At 53.6% G+C, this 14,115-nt stretch overlaps 1 protein-coding gene across 2 annotated transcripts in view; it reads right to left on the reverse strand.

The window, feature by feature from the left end:
• The window catches only part of SUPT6H (SPT6 homolog, histone chaperone and transcription elongation factor), a 40,795-nt gene that overhangs the window by 2,260 nt on the left and 24,420 nt on the right, over positions 1–14,115 (reverse strand). For both annotated transcript variants that reach the window (XM_039508438.1, XM_039508437.1), the window contains exons 20-36: positions 14,004–14,080; positions 13,065–13,200; positions 12,383–12,520; positions 11,889–12,056; positions 11,156–11,283; positions 9,752–9,959; positions 9,475–9,622; positions 9,021–9,163; positions 6,675–6,815; positions 5,275–5,470; positions 4,895–5,133; positions 3,581–3,694; positions 2,734–2,858; positions 2,149–2,261; positions 1,685–1,762; positions 1,402–1,568; positions 371–549 (exon numbers count right to left, since the gene is read on the reverse strand). In XM_039508438.1, coding sequence (XP_039364372.1) covers positions 371–549; positions 1,402–1,568; positions 1,685–1,762; positions 2,149–2,261; positions 2,734–2,858; positions 3,581–3,694; positions 4,895–5,133; positions 5,275–5,470; positions 6,675–6,815; positions 9,021–9,163; positions 9,475–9,622; positions 9,752–9,959; positions 11,156–11,283; positions 11,889–12,056; positions 12,383–12,520; positions 13,065–13,200; positions 14,004–14,080 — 2,498 coding nt within the window. The remainder of the gene's footprint in view (positions 1–370; positions 550–1,401; positions 1,569–1,684; positions 1,763–2,148; positions 2,262–2,733; positions 2,859–3,580; positions 3,695–4,894; positions 5,134–5,274; positions 5,471–6,674; positions 6,816–9,020; positions 9,164–9,474; positions 9,623–9,751; positions 9,960–11,155; positions 11,284–11,888; positions 12,057–12,382; positions 12,521–13,064; positions 13,201–14,003; positions 14,081–14,115) is intronic.

Here is a 14,115-nt window from a genome sequence, read left to right on the forward strand (position 1 = left end):
CGGGTTCCCGACTCCTGATTCAGTGCCACACTGTCAGAGGGGGCCAGCCCTCAGCCCCCTGGACTGGCTTCTTTACCCCCCCATCAGCACCATGGCCTGAATCCATTTCCTCAGAGCCGGTGGGCCGGGACTACGCTCTTCGCCCTTGCTCAGCTGCAGTTCTCGCCAGACCCCTCTTCCCCTGCCCTCTGAGCAGGGGCTGGGCCCCCAGCACCACAGCGATGCAGCGCCCTCCCCCCGGCCTGTTCAGCACGCCCCCTACTGGCAGCAGGCAGAGTTACGGCAGAACCTGTATCCTGCCGCCAGGGCAAGGGCGGCTCAAAGACAGCAGACAGCTGCACACATCCAGCACCACGAACGAGCTACTCACTTCGGCTGCTGCCTCTGCCTGGAACTGGATGATGGCTGCGACTGGGTGGACTGGGGTGTAGTACTGGCCTGGAGCTGATGATACTGAGGTGTTGTAATTGGCTGGCTGGGGGTCGTGTAGGAGTAGCTGGGGGTCATCAGAGGGGTGGCCACCGGCTGCTGTGCTGGAGTTGTGAAGACCTGCAAGGGGACAGACACCCTCAGGTTAGTGCACCACTGGGGCTAGGCTTGACACAGATGCCCAGAGCACAGCACGTTCCCTCACCTCTTACCCAGAGCGCAGGAGGCGGGGTCAGGCCCTCCCTACACGCCACCAAGCCGCCATGCCTTCCTCAGGGAGCGGCTTAGCACCACGGCAGGGTTTAGTGGGGACTCTGATAGGCCCCAGATGCTGCTTCCCAGATGTCAACCCCAGAGTGCCTGGCCCAAGGAGGAGTGTTTTAGCTGAGAGCTTCCCAAGGGGGCAGGGGGCATCTGCTGCACTGAGCCCAGCCTAGCCCTTCCTGCAGCTGTGCCAGACTCAGTGGTGGGTTGGGAGCAGAGTCCAGGGCCATCTTCGGGCACTAGGCAGAGCTGGAGCACTCGCCTGCCTGTGCACCTCCCAGCTGAAAAGCCCTGCAAGCTCAGCACATATTTTCATAGCTAATCCCTTTCATGCGCAGCTCCATGCTGTGGATACTGAAGCACATCATGTGGTTTCGTGTCCCTCTCCCTCACCACTGGGTCCCAACCAGCCCCAGGCATGTTCCTTGGGAGCCAGACAAACCTTCCTCGCAGCAGCATTGCATTTCCAATGTTCCTGGCCCTGGGGGCACGCAACAAGGCCCAGGAATCTGCACAGCAGGGCCGAACGCTGCAGCTAGGCCGCTGGCTGACCACTGCAGGTATCAGGGCAGGCCACTGGTCCATACAGCCCATTGTGCTGTCTCCTGCACAGCCAATCTCTAATGCCGCAGGGGAAGGCAGCACTTCCATGAGAGGCAGCCCCTTTGAGTCCCACCACTCTGGCTTAGGTACTCAAGATACACCTACATGATATGCACTGCTGCCCCCTCCGCTGCCTCCATAGCCGTACTGGCTGGATGCCCACTGTGCAGGCGTGGCATTGGGGTTCTGCCCTTGGCCCGTCACCGCTGCGATGGCACTGAACATCTGCGAGGTCATGTTCTGAGGCAGCGCGTTCACGGCTCGGGTCAGATCTAGAAGAGAAAACACCAAGTTCCAAGTGAAGACAAAGAGAATCTGACTCTGGTCTGGGGACTAGCTTCGGAGTCAGCCTCCATAGATCTGACCAAGGAGAGCGGCCGGTACTCACCCGCTAGGTTAATGTTAGCAGGAGTAGCATTGATGGAGGCTGGGGTCCGAGTCCTGCTGCTGCTGCTGGGGGTGATACCTTGTGAAACAAAAGAGAGAGGTATGTGTGACACCCTGGCACCCCAATAGTCACCACTCTCTAATGCGCCAAGAGAATCCAGACTTCAGTGGATCTGGGAAAGGTTCTGGATTTGTGATGAGCAGAGGTATTCATAGGTAACCTCCTCTGTACACCACCGGGAAGAGAGATTATCTGGGATTAGGGGCACCTCTGAGCAGCTCAGCTAATTAGGCTATACAAGTCCCTGTAATTGGAAGCAGCTACCAGCTCTGACTAATTGCTGACAGATGCCTGATCCCATTTCCATTTAGACTATCCAAGGAGCATGAGCCAGCCCTTAGTCTGCTCACTGGTTGATTTCCTGCAGGACAGAACAACCCTGGTGATTAGGATTCGGGGGTCACCTGGCACTGGGTCCTGATAATGATCCTTAAACCACCGGAAGAGCCCGTTCACCGTAGGGAAGATCTGTCCCCGGTACCGGAATCCCTCTGGTGTTACCGTCACGTACTCTATCCTGTAAGTCAGGAAGGGGGAGAGACGAGCACATCACACTGCAGCACAGTTTCACCCAACACAGTGGGAGAAAGGGACGGGGAGGGCACGTGGTGCCCAGATACATCAGAAATGAACCCATAGTTATCTGAGGCACAGACTGCTGGGACCACCCGCCTTGAATCAGCTTCCAACCCAGCCCCAGTAACACTTGGCCATTACCCTGGAAATGCCAACACCTGCGGAATCCATATCCTCCCCTGCCGAGGGGTGGGACATGGCTCACGATGGCCACCTGGTCAAAGGCATCAGCAGCCAAGCTGATGAGATGACATGTGTGAGGCACCTGCAGGCCAAACCCCAGGGGTCAGGGCTGCTGCTACACACTGAACCAGAGCGGAGCCCAAGAAAAGTCAGGCAGGGGACAAGCCTCGGCCCAGGCCCTGCAGTGACTGACAGCCAGCTGCACCCAGCAACGTACATGTACCACTGACCTCGGTTTCCCTCGAGGCTGGTATCCCAGAAGGAATTTCCCAGGTAGCTCTTTACAGGCACAGATAAAGTAAGGAATAAAGGTCGGCTTCTCCTTCTTGGTCTTTATTAGAAGTTCTTCCAGTTTCTGGTTAGAGGGGAAGAGACAAATGCTCCATTGGGATGCTCTGTGCAGCCTGGGGCAGCGCCAGGACTCACAGGTGTGTGCTGCCTAAGAACACTGCAGTGCTGGCTTCTGCCCAGCCCACCCCTCCCCATGGCAGTGTCCAGACCCAAACAGCATCCAGTGCTTTCATCCAGGGCTCATTTCACAATACTGAGTGTGGCACGAAGGGCCGGGAGCTGAAACCATTCGGTGGAGGCAACTGGGAGGTCCAGATGGACACACTCGTGCTTACTTAAGTCAGCGCTCCAGACCGTGGTGTGAGGGGAGCAGCATCTCCTCATCCCTGCTTTAGGGCACTCGTGTCCCGTCTGAGAGCCCTTCCCCTAGCGTGGGGAAGTGGCAGAGCTGGAGAGGGAGAGACCCCTATCTGCCCTTGCCTTCGTGCTGTGCCAGCACCGTCAGGGCCTCCCTTTCCTGGCGTAGGCACTGACACGGCCCTTCAGACCTTCGGCCCAGCAAGCCAGGCCAAGCTCCCTGCTGGTTCTACCGCTCCAAGCTGGCTCCCCCCAGACCCAAAGCTGGGAAGTGACCAACACGAGCACAGAACACATGAACCTCTTCTCTTAACGCCGACTTGAACTCAATGGTTAGTGTTCGCAGAGGCCAGGAGACTGATCTGGGGCAGGCAGCTGCACTCAGCTTTGCTTCTTACAGCTCTGCAGCAGCCCCTCTGGCAGGCTCACCTTCCTGTCTCCGCCACTGCAGTCTTGGTAGTATTTGTGACTTAGCAGGTCTCTAGCAAAAGATGCCATTGGCTGGACATAGCGAGCGACGATTTCATCCAGGTCCTCGAATTCCTTGGGACGAACAAAGAAAGAGCCACTTTATCCTGAGTCTGACTCCTGATCTTCCAGAGGCAAAACCGAACCCACTGCGCTGAGCGATGCCCAGGCCTTGGAAGCTCAGATCCTCTTAACCCTGAACTGCTACAGGGGAAGGCACCACAGGATGACTAGAGTGCAGGGCAAGTGTCCGAGCTCCCTGGACAGCCCGCTCCCTCAGACACGTGCTCTGCAGGATTAACGTACCCCTCCTGCACCAATGCAAGTGGGGGGCAGCTCGGTTCCTTTCAGTCTCAGGGATAAACAGCGACTCCGACTCTATCTGACAAGCTCGGGGGGGAAGCACTTTGTTCCTTACACTAAAGGAGCAGCTGGGAAAATGTAGCACAGCAAACTCTCTTGCAGCGGTTGGACTAGATCAGGGTCTCTCAACTGGTGGGCTGAAACCGACACGGGGTGAGGGCATGAAAGGCAATCGTTAGTCATGAGGCATTGGAAATACAATCTAAAGCAAAGAAAAATCTCATTCCTGACTCCTCAAGGTCAAGTATTCTTTGTCAGCCTCCTGAAACACACAACAAATACGCTGCACAGGCATTGATTGCACTGTTATCATGGATCCATTTCCCCTTCACATTTACTTTAGAAACAAATGTAACAGGGATGCATTGTTTTGTTTTCTTACACTTCAGATAAGGGGTCACAGCGACCTGAAAAGGTTGAGAATCACTGAACTGGATTATCTAATGGGCTCTTCTAACACTAATCTCTACAATTCTTTTACACAGAGCCACCAGTTACTCTAAAATCTGAAGAGAGAGGCTGGCTGATGAGTATTCGCTCAGGAACTGGAAGTGACTGACACTGGAAGCTGTTCCCAAACAGTCCGGAAGCACCTGTGAGAAGAGCGAAGCCTCAGGATCCCACTCACAGGCTGGCCAAGGCAATTTCCAGATTTCCACACCACCTTGTTTCTAACCCAGCTTTATGAAGCCAGGAAAGGTTTTGGTTTGTTGGCCTATTTGTACGTAACATATGCCACAAGCCAGCACCCCAGCTTCTGCTACCACCTCTGGGTTCTAAACTCCAAACCATTCAATCCTTTAGCAGTTCCTCTGGGGTGACTGTGCCCACCCCCCTTGCCGAGTCAGCATTTCATCTTCTATTAACTGGGCTGGGATCCACTCTGCCAGTCACGTTCCACCTGGCTCTTACCTCTGTGTTAATCCAAAGGGTGGAGCCCAAACTGAAGGCGTTCTCCTTGCCCTCCTCTCGGACATCCACATGTTGGTAAATCCCATCGTTCACCTTCCAGGTGACAGTCAGGTGGTTCTCCCCCTTGCTGCTTGGCCGGATGATCACATCGCCTTGGTCCATGGTCTCCATCATCTTCTCAGCTTGCTTGAAGCTGATGTTATGGAATGACGGGTGAGCGATCACCCTCTTGATGTATGCTGTCGGACACAAGTGGGCAGTTAGCATTCCCACGGCAGTGGTTTTATTGCAAGGAACATCCAATCACATTTCTTTTCCCTGGGGCAGACTGCGAATGTCCATGTGCCCGGTTCTCAGGGCCCTAGAGAAGGGATACTCACTTGTGCGCTGCTGCTTCCTCTTGTAGTCTTCTTCCTGTTTGTGATCTGCTGCCTCAGCATCAAAGTCATAGTAAGTGTCTTTGGGCAGCTTCCATTCATTGTTCTTATCCATCAGGTCTGACGTCCTGCAGGTCAGGTCTGCACTGAACTTCTCAATGTCTATCTTCATGATCCTACAGTGAACAGTCATTCCCACCTGCGGAGGAGGGGCAGATTGGATTAGTCAGCAGGTGCAACTCACGTGCTGCACCTGTCACTCGGCGAGTGTCCTATCATAGGTGTGGTGGGTTTACCTCGAGTATTTAAAGGGACACATCAACCTGAAAATAAAAATCAGATATCCCTCTGAAAGCTGTTTATCTACCACTGTTACAATGACCCTACAGAGGACTAGACCTGGAAGGGATTAGAGGAGAATCTGTCTCTTCCCCAGTGTGTTTTCTTTGGCATTTCACAGCCCTTTGCGTAGTCAGCTTCCTTGTTCTGTTGCTGGTGTCGCCTAGTGCCTCTGAGCTGAAGGGGGAAGTGAGCAGTCAGGTGCGCGCACACACACACACACACACGATAGAGTGGCGGGGGGGGGGGGGCACCTTTTTCAAGCCTGTCCAAAAGACCCTTCTAAATGAACAGGGGAGCAGAAAACCCCATAACATTTTAAAGGTCCAGGTCACGTTGTTTAAAGGGGCTCTAGCAGAAACTGGAATGTCGTAGTCCATTTAAACGTGTTTAAGTTGACAGTGTCCCCTTAAAGGGATTGCTAGGAGACCTCAGATCTCAGCTGGATAGTCCTTCATCTAAATGTTCGTTCCCTCGGCAAGGATCCCAAAGGAGAGCACAGAGGTCAACTCTTCTCTTGTAATGATGTGCACACCTGCATTCTATACCCACGGGATTCTACTAAGAGGGCCCTGGTCCCCGTTCTGAAGGAGAACAAGTAATTCAGACAGGCCACAGAAATGGATTCAACGAGGAAGAATAACTCTGAGTGAGGGATTCAGCTATAGGAGAAACTACCACGAGCGAAGGGAAAATGACCCTCCAGGAATCTAGCAGCCGCTCCTCGAGCTATTTCAAAAGCTGGGAACAATGGTCAGCTCCTCATGAGAATGCCTTCTAGCCTCCCAGGCTCTGGACTTCATTCCAACTAATAAATCCTGCCCAGTATAGTATGCTAACTGAGTCACACAGTTCCCACCAGCAGCTAAGGGAGACTCGCAGTCTGGAAGAAGGAAGCGAACAAGAACCTACATTCACTGTTGATTTAGAGCCCACAAGGGAAAGGGAGCAGTTGCTGGGATATCTGGGGAAGAGAGAGATGAGCAGGACTCTGAGCCTCTGGTACCAGCTCTTTAGAGACAGCCACCTGGAGCTGGAAGAGGAGATGCACTCTGCTCTCCTACCTTCACCCTTTCTTCTGGCCGCTTAACCACCTTGTCGCTGAGAAACTTGGTTGGTATAAAGCCAGTGACCCCGTTGTCCAGCCGCGTCTTCACCCCAATGGCCTGGCCAGGGCAGGAGCCGCTGTCAAAGTGATTCCAAACCTTAAGGAAGCAAAGGAAGAAGAGACTCAGCATGGAAAACAATTTCCGAAGGCAGCACAAGATCAATGCTGTTAGACACAGGAGAGACATTCAGGCAGGGGCCTGAGTGTGCCAGAGCAAGAGGCGGGTAAGTTCTGGAACACTCTGGCTGTAGCAGCAAACTGGAGAACCTGCAGCAGCTTCAGAGAAATGAAAAGACAGTTTCAGTCACTCAAACCTCTGATCCATGCAGCATCCCTATGCCAGTTACCCTCGGCTCATGGCAGGCAGGTTTGCTCTGCAAGCAGGAAGGCTAGAATGCTTAGACTCCGTCTACACTTACGGCAGCGTGCACAGGACAGGCGTGACACATGTAGCCACACGCTGCAGTCAAAGGGAGGCTGCGTTCACAGCTGGCACTGCAGCCTGTAGCCGTATGCCAGTGAAAGGCTTCAGCAGTGGGGAGGCAGCGGGACACTGCGCTGCTAAAGGTTGCAGTGTAGCTGTGGGAGGCACTGCTTGGGTATGTAGAAAGGCTGTGTAGGTTCTGGACCCTTGGGGTTCAGGCACGTAGGATGCTCTTGTACGTCCCTCACTGTCTGTGCTGCTATTCAGACCATGCCAGCTGGGCCTGCCATGTCTGCACCCTGCACGCAGCTGCAAGAGTCGACATCCCTTTCAATTCGGAATCACAGCTCCGCAGCGAGAGGTGGGTTCTACTGGAGTCCCATGGCTGCCATGGGAACTGCTGACTACCCAGGGTCCTGACTATCAGGGCTGGAATTTGCCACTCTTAAGGCAGGACCCCAAAATACCGCCCCATCGAAAAGCGGGACGTCTGTGCTGGTTCTTAAATTGAGACAATGAGGGTGAAATCAGCTTATTTTCTCCACCCCATGGGGGGCTTCTCTGCATAAAACAGAAGAGTCCTGACTCTGAACAAACCCACTCTGAACGTCTGTGGGGAAAAGGTGACCAACTGGCTCCCATCCCATGTCACAGCTAGTCAAATATACTGGGCAACCCTCGCACAGCAACCAAGCAGTTCTGGCAGACTTAGAGAGAGGCAATTCCAGAAGCACTCGTAAGGATTCATAGAATCTCAGGGTTGGAAGGGACCTCAGGAGGGATCTAGTCCAACCCCCTGCTCAAAGCAGGACCAAACCCAACTAAATCATCCCAGCCAGGGCTTTGTCAAGCCTGACCTTAAAAACCTCTAAGGAAGGAGATTCCACCACCTCCCTAGGTAACCCATTCCAGTGCTTCACCACCCTACTAGTGAAAAAGTTTTTCCTAATGTCCAACCTAAACCTCCCCCTCTGCAACTTGAGACCATTACTCCTTGTTCTGTCATCTTCTACCACTGAGAACAGTCTAGATCCATCCTCTTTGGAACCCCCTTTCAGGTAGTTGAAGGCAGCTATCAAATCCCCCCTCATTCTTCTCTTCTGCAGACTAAACAATCCCAGTTCCCTCAGCCTCTCCTCATAAGTCATGTGCTCCAGCCCCCTAATCATTTTTGTTGCCCTCCGCTGGACTCTCTCCAATTTATCCACATCCTTCTTGTAGTGTGGGGCCCAAAACTGGACCCAGTCTCCAAATGAGGCCTCACCAGTGCTGAGTAGAGGGGAATGATCACATCCCTCGATCTGCTGGAAATGCCCCTACGTATACAACCCAAAAAGCCATTAGCCTTCTTGGCAACAAGGGCACACTGTTGACTCATATTCAGCTTTTCGTCCACCGTAACCCCTAGGTCCTTTTCAGCAGAACTGCTGCCCAGCCATTCGGTCCCTAGTCTGTAGCAGTGCATGGGATTCTTCCGTCCTAAGTGCAGGACTCTGCACGTGTCCTTGTTGAACCTCATCATATTTCTTTTGGCCCAATCCTCTAATTTGTCTGGGTCCCTCTGTATCCTATCCCTACCCTCCAGCGTATCAACCACTCCTCCCAGTTTAGTGTCATCTGCAAACTTGCTAAGGGTGCAGTCCACACCATCCTCCAGATCGTTAATTAGGGTTACAGCCAAAGGCTCCAGTAGGGGTTGGGGTCCCATTGTGCTGGGTGCTGTCTGAACACGGGAGGCACAATCCCTGCCCTGAAGCGTCTCCTCTCTCAGAAGGCCCCTCCGGTACTGCATTCCCTACAGGATGCTCCGGGGCAGCGTCACATCTGAGCAGCCGGACGATGGAGACAGCGCCTGCGGGAGCAGCCCAGTCACTTTACCTCGCTGAGCTCTGGGAAGTTATCCTGCTGACAGAAGGGACACTGCCAGAGGCCAGTCTCGTCATTCCGTATGGCCTGATCGTAGCTTTCGCCCTGGGGCCTCCTATGGGCTATCCCAGTCACGTTGCAGGTGATCATTTTGCCTGGGGAGAGGAAACAGGAGTATATCAGGCACATGCAAGGGTTGGACAGTGCCCCGAATGGGATGCCACGCAGGCCTCCCGGAGGCTACTTGGATTACTTAGGACTCCCGTACCTACGGGTGGCCTTCCATAAAAGCCATCCAGTGTGACACAAACGGTCTGGTTCTGCAGAACTCCAACAAGCTGCAGACCTTGCACCGATCCCAGTAAGTGTTCACGGAGCTGCCATTCTCACAGACCTCCGCTGCCTGGCGCAGCTTGTGACGGCAGCTCTGTAACCGATGGAGCCCTCCCAGGAGATGGGCACGTACCTATGTAGAAAGTCTCTGGTGTTTCTTTGGTCAGCATATTGAAGACCTCCTCTGTGTTAGGAGAACGGTACGGGGTTCTCAGATCCTTGTATCTGCAGCTCAGCTCAGCTCGGATGTCGTACAGAGTGATGTGTTTGTCACCGTAACCCTGTTTGTACAATGGAATGGTTTAATGTATGTAGGCTAGCGATCATGCTAGAAAAGCCCTGTGCAATCAAACCCCAAGAGTTCAGGGCTGGAAGGCAGCTCCACCCCCTCTCCCTTCCCCTTCACAGACCTGCCTCTCCAGCTCTTCAGCAAAGGCATCAAGATCCAGGTCTTTCAGACGCTCTGGATTTTCCAGGATCTCCTCTAGAGCTCCAGCTGGATTGGCATCCTCTGCCGATTCGTCGTACTCTAGGGCATCCACTGCCATTTTTCTTGCCCATTCATAGGTTTCAGGGTGGACCCTAGACCCATCTAGGACCTCAATGTAGGAATCAGTGCTAAACGAATTCAAACACACACATCAATCTGGAAACTCTGCAGGAGGCCAGAGGTGCATTCAAAGGCCATAAGATGCAAAATGACTAAAGAGAATGTGCTGCTGCTGCTATTCACTTTCACAGTTCACCGCAAAATTTCGCTGTTTAAATGAACAAGAATTCTCTTAAAGGAACATGAAATCGAGAAAGGCAGAGTGCAGCCTGCAGCCACCCACATCATCTGGGCATAGCCTGGTTGCTACAGTGCACTTTAGCCAGTCTGATCAAAAGAGTATTGCACGTCAGGGCTTGCACCCTGTAGCAGGAAGCTGTGGCTATAATTTGCTCTCTCATACTAATTAGGTGTGGTTAGTTGACAATGCAACCCTCTGCAACAAACTGCTTCAGAGGTACTGAAACTTTGCCTCAGTCCAAGAGACCCTCCATTCACGTTCCTGGGGTCTGTGTCCTGTAAACGGCCAGGCCCTGGCCCTCGGAAGGGCCAGAACTCCCAGGGAGGGGAGCAAGGCTGAAGAGTTCACCTGGCTGCCCTCTTTGTTCCCAGAGACTCTCCCAAGCCCAGGGAGATACAGTAAGAAGCAGCCCAGAGAGCACAGCACTGAACATAGCATGTTCCCGGCCCAGAGACCATCCAGAGATTAGAAACTGGTTTCAAACTGCCCTCACACTTGCTATTTAACACTAGCTTTGGTTAATAACATTATTTTAAAGCTCTATACATTTCTCCACACAAACTCTCACAATCTTCCTTCCAGTTTATGAGCCAGTTAAATTCTTGTGCTGTGCTATTGCCCCAGGTTCGGGACTGTTAAAAAAAAGCGTTAAAAATAAATCAACGAGCGAGACCAGAACTAAACAAAAGGGTCTATGGGTCTGTGTGGTGAAAGGTACAAAGACGCTAACTAGGGAAGAACTGATTCTAGCTTTGGTTTCTCTTCACCACAAAGGACCCCCGCACAATCACAGCAGCGAATTCGTGCTGTACTGCACGGCTCACACGAATGGTTAGGTTGAGTTGGCCTAGAGAGAGTCAGATTAATAACCAGTAATAAACTCACTTGTCTGGACATGAAAGGCTGCACACAGAAATTCCTAGGAATACTGCCCCTGGGAATGGAATCCCTTTCAGCCAGTCAGTCAAGTACTAAGCCCATGCAGCTCACATGTCACAGTGTGTAGCACCATCCAATACCAACCTGTCACCCAGCGATGCTGTGTCAATTTTGATGAAACCAGCACAATTGATGAAGACCTTGGGTCCCATGTGACACATGGTGACTAGCTGCGTCCGGTTCTCCAGCCTTGTGTTGTTTTGTTTCAGGATCTAAGGGAGGAGATTTTAGCATTAGCTTTGCAATGCAGCACACGGAAGGAACAGATATCCCAGCCCCGGTGGAAGACAGGCAAGGAAAAAGAGGCTTCAGACTGAATAGTGAGGGGTCCAAGGCATATCTGGTACAGCCACCCTGCTCCTGTTGCATGGGCCCTTGCCTTGCCATACAGGAAGCATCTCAAAGCCACACGAAGGGAAGATGTAAAAGCAGCACCACATGCAGGCAGGACTGCCACACTTCTCAGGGTGAGGAGAGGTACTTGGCCTTTCACTTTGTGCTTTCTAAAGCAGCCGTGTCCCCTGATACCACAGCACATCCTGGCTGACACTACTGCCATCTCAGGGATTTGCTGGGATTGACGGATCTGCTGAGGATTCCTAGCCACACCTGGGAGAGCGGCCCACACTCAGCTCCAAGTTCACTAGCAGTACAATAACCACACTCTCTTGGCCCCGTGGGGACAGTGCCGTCAGACACACCATGAGCGCAGGCCCTGACGCTGTGCCTCCCAGTGCTGCAGCCACGATGCAGGCTTGCACATAGTAACTTTACGACAATGTCAGCTATGCGGTAGCTGAGACAGCTCCATTCTTACCTTGAGCAGGTGAGTCCCTTTGCGCGGCCCTAGGCCACAAACATACTGTAGCAGGGCCTGGCTGTACGGGTGAGCAATTGCCCGATTGACGTCCACTCCCACCTCATTCACACGGTTTATGAACTCGCAGTAGAGGGCATTCAGCAGCTCCTCCTTCACCACGTGTTCCTGCCGAGGGAGAAGGGGGTCACCATGGGGCAGGTCTACACAATGCTGCTCAAAAGCAAATCTGGGCTGACTCTGGTCCTCAGAGGTGTAACCCCTCCCTTAGGCTCAATGCGAGTGGGGGTTTATCGTGGCGAACAAGGCTGCTCTAAGGCCGCGAGGAAGATGAGCACTGCGCTCTAGAGAAAGGGAGCAGGGAGGAGTCGTGCTAGTTGGACGTATTCGAGAACAGGCGGACGCCACGCTGGCTCAGCTTAGGGCCTGTTCCTGCTGTGGAAAGTTCCCAGGCTCGTTTCTTTCTGACCGAGACCCCCGTAAGGAACAGTTACCTGCAGAGGGTGAAGCTTCAGACACAGGATATCCTCATCAGAGCTGCAGACCTGAGCAAACTCTATCAGGGGGTCCTGAATACGGCGAGCCAGGGAGACAGCTTGGCGCAGCACAGGGGGGTAATCCCGGAACTCGTTCTGCAGAGGATCAGAGATGCAGCGCGAGGCTCTCACTGCTGCCAGTGCCCACACCACTGCTAGCACTAGCACCAGCGACAAGTGACACCAATGCAAAAAAGCACTTTTCAGCACTCAGGGCAGGTTGGGGGAGGGGTTCAAAGGCTCTCAGGGCACTTCTACAATTAGAAAGAAGGCTCCGGCAGAAAGGAGGAGAGGATAGTTCTAGTTCCGTTTTGTCCAGTTCCTTCCCATATTAGCTAGGTTGCAGCAACTCCCTTCTGCTCAAGTGGGCAAGGCTCCATCCCGACCTTGCCAATACATACCCACCACCGAGTCTCTCGGTGCATGTCTCTTCAGTCAGCCCCAGCAGGATCCCTTCACAAGCCCCTCCAACCCCAAATCCTGACGCACCTCGGCCAAGGCTTGATCACCATGCAGTAGCAGAGACCTCCAGCCTGCCCAAGGTGGTGGGATTTCAGTGAGACGGGCTATCCTCCCAGTGACCAGGGAAAGTCAGGCCACTTGGAGAGAGCACAAGAGAACAGGTACATTGGTGCTTTACCTCTGACTTCCTGCTGTTCATGTAGAGAATGGCCAGCTCATTGTCCACTAGCTCCACCCCAATGGAAGACAGCTGCTGCCCCTGATCCAGTTCATGCACAATCCGCTTGACGTCCTCCATCAACATCTGGGCATCCCTGGGGAGACATGGCCAAGGGGGATTGGGAGGAAGATAAGAAAGCTGGACACTCAAATCACACTGATCTCCAAGGCAGCTCCTGCAGTGGGCACGTCACACCCCCAGCTCCCAGCCCCTCTGAACTGACCATCGGCTGTGGGTGCTAACAGCAAGAGGCTCCGTCAGTCAAAAGCACCAAATCAGAAGCCAGCCAGTGAATTGAACAATGCACAGCAGGTCTCTTGGGGCATCTTAAGCCCAGTTTGCGGCTTAGATCGCTCTTACTGGTGAAAGGCGCTGGACTGGCAGCCCCGGAAGCCTCTGCTATACAACCACCGACCATGGACACTTGGGCAGTGCGAGCTCCCCACTTCTGCCTGGTCTGAAGGAGAAGGATGCTCACTCGCCATGGTCTCTTCACTCTGCTGCAGGGGCCAGCTGACCACCAGCAATGGGACTGAAGCCACCCACTGCCACAGGCCCACATGAGAGAGGCGTGGCCTACCCTGCTCCAGGGCAGCAGGGCCATCCCAGGCTGCCTGATCTGTCTCATGCTGGAGACAGCTGGGCTCTGGGACGAGCATTTTCACTTGAGGAGGGCGATAGGAGCAACTGACAGATACCGCCTCTGCGGGGGTAGGCGCGCCATCAGCACTGCAGAGCAGAGAGCCAACTCCTCCCCCTGTAGGATCTGCTGCAGTCCCACCCAGCTGAAGGTGCAACATGGGCAGGTGGCAAGGGGCGGGGAGGGGGAGAGGGAAGAAAAACGAATGGCCGGGGAGGGATGGCATCGTGGGAAGCGGATGCCAGAGCTCATCGTACCTGTTCTCTCCTGCAATTGTCACCACATGAGGCTTCTTGTTCAGAAGGAATTTTTTCAGAGTTTCGATATCCTGGGCCTGGAGCACAGAAAAGGAAGCAAGAGGCTCCATGG

Source organism: Mauremys reevesii, linkage group 20, assembly GCF_016161935.1.
Source record: "Mauremys reevesii isolate NIE-2019 linkage group 20, ASM1616193v1, whole genome shotgun sequence".
Taxonomy (NCBI): domain Eukaryota; kingdom Metazoa; phylum Chordata; order Testudines; family Geoemydidae; genus Mauremys; species Mauremys reevesii.